General features: G+C 58.8%; 1 protein-coding gene across 1 annotated transcript; it reads left to right on the forward strand.

Moving 5' to 3' along the window:
* Window positions 1-307: 307 nt before the first annotated feature.
* Window positions 308-5,018, forward strand: LOC141730040 (serine/threonine-protein kinase pim-1-like). The gene is made up of 6 exons (XM_074546677.1): window positions 308-316; window positions 2,931-3,098; window positions 3,222-3,272; window positions 3,470-3,836; window positions 4,479-4,655; window positions 4,912-5,018. The coding sequence occupies exons 1-6, from the start codon at window positions 308-310 to the stop codon at window positions 5,016-5,018; spliced, it is 879 nt and encodes a 292-aa protein (XP_074402778.1).
* The last annotated feature ends 2,473 nt before the right edge of the window (window positions 5,019-7,491 follow it).

Genomic DNA, 7,491 nt, shown 5'->3' on the forward strand with positions numbered 1-7,491 from the left:
GTCCCTTGGGCAGCAGGACCATCCTACAAGTGCTGAAGGAATTGTCTGCAGGCTCCTGCAGTGCCTCCTGCTGCTCCCCTGCCAGAGGCACCCCAGGCCAGGGGGGCACATCTGGGCTGCTGTGTCTGGCTCTGAGGCTCCCTGTTCTGGGCAGTGAGGAGGAGCTCTGAGAGGCTCTGCAGGACTGACAGGATGGGCTTTGGGGCTGGCAGGAGAAGCTGGGGGACCTGGGCTGCTGGACCTGCTGAACAGGAGGCCAAGGGCTCATCCTGCAACTGCTCCAAGGGTGGTTTCAGAGAATACCAGAATGAGCAAGGTTGGGAAAGACCTTGGAGATCATCAAGTCCACCCTTGTGCCCTGACACCGCCTTGTCTCCCCTGGGCCTCCTCTTTTCCAGGATAAACAACCGCAGCTCTCTCAGTCACTCCTCACAGGACTTGTGCTCCAGATCCCTCCCCAGCCTTGTTGCCCTTCTCTGGACACGCTCCAGCCCCTCCATGTCCTTCCTAAATATGGGAGCCCCAGAACTGGACACAGCACTTGAGGTGCTGCCCAAGCAATGCTGAGCACAGGGGAACAATCCCTGCGCTGCTCCTGCTGGCCACACCATTCCTGATCCAGGCCAGGAGCCATTGGCCTTCTTGGCCACCTGGGCACACTGCTGGCTCATGTCCAGCCTGCTGTCCATCAGTCCCTGCAGGTCCCTTTCTGCCTGGCTGCTGTCCAGCCCCTCTGGCACCTTGTTGAGGGAGGGAAGGGAAGGGAAGGGAAGGGAAGGGAAGGGAAGGGAAGGGAAGGGAAGGGAAGGGAAGGGAAGGGAAGGGAAGGGAAGGGAAGGGAAGGGAAGGGAAGGGAAGGGAAGGGAAGGGAAGGGAAGGGAAGGGAAGGGAAGGGAAGGGAAGGGAAGGGTCCAGATCCAATCCTTCCTGAAATGTGGGGTTTGCTGGCACTGCCAGTGCCTTGATCCAAAAATTTCCCTATTCTGGCACAGCCAAGTGCAGCAATTTGCTGGCACAGAAATCCAAAACCTGGACACTTCCTGCTACTGTGTCTGGCACCTCCCACATCTTGTGTTTGCTGCCCCAGGACCCAGATTGGGAAATTTCCTGGTGCCCGCACAGCCCAAGTCCAGTGGCACAGAAATCTAAAATTTTGGAAATTTCCAGGCTCTAACTCCAGCACCATCCAGTTCTGGTGTTCGCTGGGACTGCCAGTGCCCAGATTTGGAAATTTCCCGGTGCCTTCACAGCCCAGGTCTAGCAATTTTGTTTTAGCTAGCTTAGGCAGAGAAGTGTCTTTGGACTGTGGCTTTCCTTTTTCTTGGAACTGTTTAAACCTGCTCTGGACTGAAAACCCAGACAAACACTGACAGCTCACACCTGTGGCCCCCCGAGCTCTGGGACGCTGCATTCCAGCACCGGAGGGACTTAGAAGAGACCGAGTGAGCCAACTACAACCCACAAAAAGGACTTTCTGAATTTGCCATCTCTTCAGCACTGTCAGAGGTTTTATTTAATATTATTCTTTTTCCATGCTTGCGAAGACTTTACTTGTTGAATAAACTGGGGTTTTTTTCAGTTTTCTCGAGTCTTTTCCTGAACTAGTAGCGGGAGAGGCCGCTTGAACTTGCTTTCTAGATGGACCCCTTTTGGAGATTTCCTCCCAAAATTTGCCCTAAACCAGCACAAACAGTCACAATGAAAATTGCACCAGTGGCATAATTTCCTGATGGAAAATCTTGTGACAGAAGCTTGACCTTGTTCTCAATGAGAGGTTCTTGGGAAAAGCAGACAGGAGAAGATTCCTGGAAAACTGAAACAGCTTTCCAGAAGGGAAATGGAAATGAAGGAAACAATCCAAGATGTCTTCCTCTGTTAATTTCTATGCTCCCCTTTTCCATGTTGCAACCCAGTAATTCCAGATGCACCTCACCTCTAAGATTGGTGACTTAGGGATTTTTAGACGCTCTAAAGTACCATGAGCCACACACAGCTTTCCTTCCCCTGTTTTTACAGGAAAGCAACCCTGGATATGTAAGTGCAGTGCTGGGCTCAGGTAGGAATCCTACCCCAAGGGAAGGTGGCCCGACAGTGTTTGACCCTCAGCAAGGACAATGCACAGCAGCAAGCGAGGGGATCGCTGTGCCAGTGGGCAGGAGTCAGGGCTCCGCATGTGGGCTCAAGGCTGCAAAGTTCCCGTGTTTGGGCAGACGGAGGGGCTGTCCCCGGGGCGCGCGGGGCTCGAACGTGGGGCTCGTGGGGCGAGCGCGGAACGGACACGGGGACGAACGGCCCCGGTGCTTCAGTTGCAGCAGCGGCAGCGGCGGCAGCAGCAGCAGCGGCAGCAGCAGCGGCGAGAGCAGAAAAACAGATATTTTAAAACACTCTTTCTCCTATTTTTCCTTCTCTTTGTCCCTTTATTTCTCTTTCTCTCCCTTTCCCGCTGTCGGGCACCCTTCTCTCAGAGTCCCTTGCCCGGCGTCCCTCTCCTCTCCCCGCCTCCCTCTCCCCTGCAGGGCCGGGCCATGCTCCCGGCCCGCCCCCGGCCCCGGGCGGGGCTGCCCCGTGCCCGGCCCCGGCCGTCCCGCCGCGGTCTCGCCTCCCCCCCGCTCTGGCCGTACTGGCGGTGGCGCTGCTGGGCGGGCGTCAGTGCCTGGTGCGAGGGCGGCATCGCCGCCCTTCGGCTCCGCCTGGCCCGAGCCCGGCTCCGGACCCGAGGCAGGGTCCACTCCCGGCCCCGGCCCCGGCCCCGGCCTCGCCTCCTCCCATGGCCCGCGGAGGACACACGCGGCGCGGCCGCTCCCGCCGCCTCCGCTGCGGCTTCCCCGGCCCGAGCTCCGCCGCTCGGCAGCGCGGCCGCCGGCCCCGAGCCTCCCGTGCCGCGTTCCCGGGAGCGAACGCCTGGGCATGGCCGGCCCGGGGCGGGTGAGGGGCGCTCGGGGGCCGTTGCTGGCCCCGGGCCGAGCGCTGACAGCCGCGTCCCGCCCGCAGGGACGGCGCAGGAGGCCCTGCAGGAGCGGTACCGGCTGGGATCGCTGCTGGGGCGCGGCGGCTTCGGCAGAGTCTTCGCGGCCACGCGGCTCTCAGACGGCGCCCCGGTGAGCGGCCGGGCCTGCGGCGGGCGCAGGAGGAGGGGATGGAGGAGGAGGAGGGCAGAGGGCGGAGGATGGAGCTCGCAGTGCGCGCGGCGAGCTCACCCCGCTGCTGGCCTTGGCTTGCAGGTGGCCATCAAAAGGGTGCCACGGAACCGCGTCCGGCACTGGGGCGAGCTGGTGAGTGAGCGGGGCCAGCAGCCGGGGCTGCCGGCCAGGGATGAGCCGGGGCCCGGCACGGTGGGAGCCACCAGGACGCCCCGAGGGAGAGCGGGCGTGGGGCCAGCGCAGGGCGCTGAGCATCCCGGCCTGGCTGAGGGCTTCCCCAGGCCTGGCACGGCATCGGCCCCAGTGACGGCATCGTGCTCCTCCCTCAGCCCGACGGCACCAGCGCGCCCCTGGAGATTGTGCTGCTGGCCAAGGTGTCCACTGGCTTCCCCGGTGTGGTCCAGCTGCTGGAGTGGCTCGAGCTCCCCAACTGCATCGTGATGGTGCTGGAGCGGCCAGAGCAGTGTCAGGACCTGCATCGTTTCATTGGGGCACGGCGGTTCCTGCCCGAGGAGGAGGCGCGGGAGCTGTTCCGCCAGGTGCTGGAGGCCGTGCGGCACTGCACCAGCTGCGGGGTCCTGCACAGGGACATCAAGCCAGAGAACATCCTGGTTGACCTGGACACCGGGCAGGCCAAGCTGATTGACTTTGGCTGTGGCACCTACCTGCAGGACACAGTCTACACTCACTTTGCAGGTGAGCCTACCCAGGGCTGAGCTCCCGCTGCTGACATCTCATGGCCCAACATCTCCCAGCCCAAGCTGGCTGTGGCAGCAGGGATTCTCCCTTTTGCTGCCAGTCAGGGCACTGAATCTTCAGCTGAGTTGCTTTAGAGCAGGGCTGGGTGGGCAGCCATCTTCCAGCCCTGCTGGCAGCCTTTGCCAGCCACTCTGCCCAGGACTGGGGCTGGGCTGAGGCAGCCAGCCCTACCAAAACCCCCGTGGGTGGGGGTAGCAGAGAGGGAGGGCAGAACCTGTGCCCCAGCCACTTTGGTGTGCAGACGAGAGGAAGGGCTTGGGCTGCTCCACTCGCCCTATTTCCCTTGGCTTCATAATTTTTTTGGGGAAATGCAGGCAGGGAGGATAAGGGCATGTTTTTTCCCCAGCATGGAGTGGATTTTTCCTTTGCATGTCATGGTCGGGCCTAGCCAGGGCTGCTCTCTTCCAGTGCCAGAGGCTTCTTTTCCAACCCTAACTTTGTGCACAAGTCCCAGATGCGGGCGAGAGGGCAGTGGTCACCCTGTGTGCCCCTGATGCAGCCCCCGCAGGCCCAGGGATGCTGGGGCCAGGCTCTGGGAGCAGCAGCATCCCCCTGATGAACTCCATCTGTATTCCATAGGAACACTGTCCTACAGCCCCCCGGAATGGAACGACTTTGGCTGGTACCATGGCGAGGCAGCAACAATCTGGTCCCTGGGCATCCTGCTGCACCAGATGGTCTGCGGGGAGCACCCTTTCAGGAGGGGCCGGAACCTCAGCTGGGGCCAGCTCCCGCTGCCACAAAGGCTCTCTCAAGGTGGATCCTCTTCTCTGGGCATGGGGGGAATCCCAGTGCTGGGACCCAGCAGCGTGCTCGTGGGCATCCCGCTCTGGCAGCTGCTGAAGAGGTGGCACATGTCCTGCTCTCCTGCTCTCCTCCAAGACAGGGAATTGATGGGAAAGTTTAGGCCCAGCTCTGAGCACGTCCAGCATGGACTGGGCATGGGAATACTGGGGTAAAGCAGACAGGAGCCTTCTCTGGCTGACCGTCAGTTTCTGCTTTCTCTCCCCAGAATGCAAAGATCTGATCAGGTGGTGTTTATCCGTGAACTCCTTGGATAGACCCGCACTGGAAGACCTGTACTTTTATCCTTGGATGTGGGATATTCCTCTGCCATAGAGGAAGGGAGAGAGCCACAGGCACACTTTGATCCAGAGCCCTGGTAAGTTCCTGCTCCACACATGCCTTGGCAATGAGAAGCAAAGGAACCCAGCCCTTTTTGTGCTGCCTGTGTCACTGCACCGGGGTCATGGGGTGGGAACACACAGCCCTTGTGCTGGAGCTGAGCTGCTCTGCCCAGCACTGGTGGCCGCCATCCAAGCTGGTTTTGCTTGTCCTGGTTCCCTGACAGCTGGGGCCCTGGGCAGAGCCCTGAGAGCCTGGTCTGCCCCCAGGGAAGGAGAAGGAGCCCCTGGAGAAGCTGTAGCGGGTGGGGATGCTGCTGCTGCTGCTGCTGCTGCTGGAGACGACGAGGGTGACATCAAGGATGACAAGCTCTTCCTCAGCCTGGCCACTGGAGGCTGAAGGTGATAGACTTTGATTCTGATACCTTTTTCAAAGCCAAACTCCACAAGGAATTTGCAGATGAATCCCCACCTGGGGAAATTTGGCCAGATTTGGGCATGACCCAGCCTGGCTGGGAACCAAAGGCTCCCCCTTTGCTGGGGCAGATGAAGCTCATTCTTTAGTCGCTGCCCAGCTGCTTTTGGCAGGGCTGAGAGGATGGGCTGGGGTGGGTACGAAATGGGAGTGGGCTTCTGGCCCTGCCAACAGCCCCCAGCACCCACCGTGCCCTGAGCTGGGGCTGGGGCTGGGGCTGGGGCAGCCAGCCCGACACAAACGAAGCCCATGGTGAGAGCAGAGGTGGGGCTCCAGAACCTGTGCACAGCTGCTTTGCTGTGCAGGCAAGAAAGGGCTTGGGCTGCTCCACAGCCCTTGTTTGCTTTGGGGTCACCGTGATTTTGGGGGGCAGTGCAGGGGGGAAGAGAGAAAGTGTAGGCTTCCCTCAGCCATGGCTGGGCTTTTCCCTGGCATGCAGGGATTGGGCCTTCCTCAAGACCCTGACAGAAATAAGAGTTTTTACCTTTTTTCTTGTTTTCCCTTTTTGCATCTGACCTCTTTTCAATAATGTGTTGTTTGTTTTTCCAGAGGAAGTGTTCGAGGTGGTCCAGTGTGGATGGGGAAGTGCTTGGGAGCAGCTGTGGCATGGATGAGCCGTGCCCTTGGAGAAAGCTGAGGCCACGGTTTGGGAGCAGCTTTTCTTCCAGCCATGGGTGGCATGAAGTGAGTCCCTGTGTGCTTGCCAGGGTGGGATCAGAGCTTTAGGGAGCTGGCAGCGAGCACAGGAGCATCCTGCTCTGGGCAGCTGCTGAGGGCTGGATGTGCCGTGGCTGGCTGCAGGCTGGGCACATGTCCTGCCCTCCTGCTGTGCTGTCAAAGGCAGCAGGGATGGGCAGCTCTGGGCACAGCTCTGGGCACAGCCAGCATGGCCTGGGTACCGCAGGCCTTGGCACAAGGGCACAGGAGCCCTCAGCTGACGGGCGGTTTCTGCTTTCTCTCCTTGCAGCCGGGCACTGCGGGTGCTGAGGCTGCTCTGGGTTCTGCCAGGGCTCTGCTGGGCTCAGCCCTGGGCCCAGCTGGGCTGGCTCTGCCCTCACATTGCTCTGACAGCTCTGCATCAGACGAGCCCGTTGCGAGCACAGCGCCTGAGCTTTCTGCTTTGGCAGGTGAGTGAGACTCTGCTGCAGGCCCAGAGATTGCAGCTGGGGACACACATCCAATTGGCAAGGACCCAAACTCTCCCCAGTCCCAAGTGAATGCCGGGATCTGTACAGGGTGTTTTGTCAGTCCTGTTCTTCCTTCTTGATTGGCTGGAATTGTGCAACTGCACTTTCTTCCTCCTCTAGCTGTGCCATGAGTGGGCCAAAGCTGGCGACTGGGCCGTGCTCCTGAGGCAGTGCAGTCTGGAGCTGGTGGATGGAGAATTGCCCTTCTGCACTGCCAAACCAGAGCAAAAAGCTGTCAGTGGGACTTTGTGACTCTAAGAAATCCCTGTAAGTTTCAAGGGGAATGTGCAGCTCATTGGCAGGCTGAGTAGGAAGGTCATCTTCTAAGGGATTTGGGGTTTGACAGAGTTTCCATTCCCAGTCCTGCTTGGAGCTGGAAGGGCACAAAGCAATTTCCTCTTGCTTCAACCACAATTTCAAATACCAGTGTTGGAAACAAAGCCCAAAATCTTTTAAGAGGTTGCTGAGGTCACAAAGATGGATCCATGCCATCAGCACATTTACAATGCAAATAACTGAGTTCTCTTTTTCAAAAGATCATTTACTTCTTAATGCAAAGAATGCATTTGCAAAAAACCTTTGCATTTATGTTTTGGTTTTTTCACTAATATTATGTTATGTTTTTTCACTAACACTTAGATTTTATTCTTACCTTTACAATTAACCTATTTTTTTCCTTTTTCCTTTTTTCTCCTTTCAGAAGAAAACATGTCCTATCAAAGAAATGTCCTTTGCTCCTGATTCTCGTGTGGAGCAGCTCCCTTCCTGCTGGCTGAGCTGCTCAGGCAGAGCCCGGCAGCTCCTGG

Source organism: Zonotrichia albicollis, chromosome 9 (assembly GCF_047830755.1).
Source record: "Zonotrichia albicollis isolate bZonAlb1 chromosome 9, bZonAlb1.hap1, whole genome shotgun sequence".
NCBI classification, from domain to species: domain Eukaryota; kingdom Metazoa; phylum Chordata; class Aves; order Passeriformes; family Passerellidae; genus Zonotrichia; species Zonotrichia albicollis.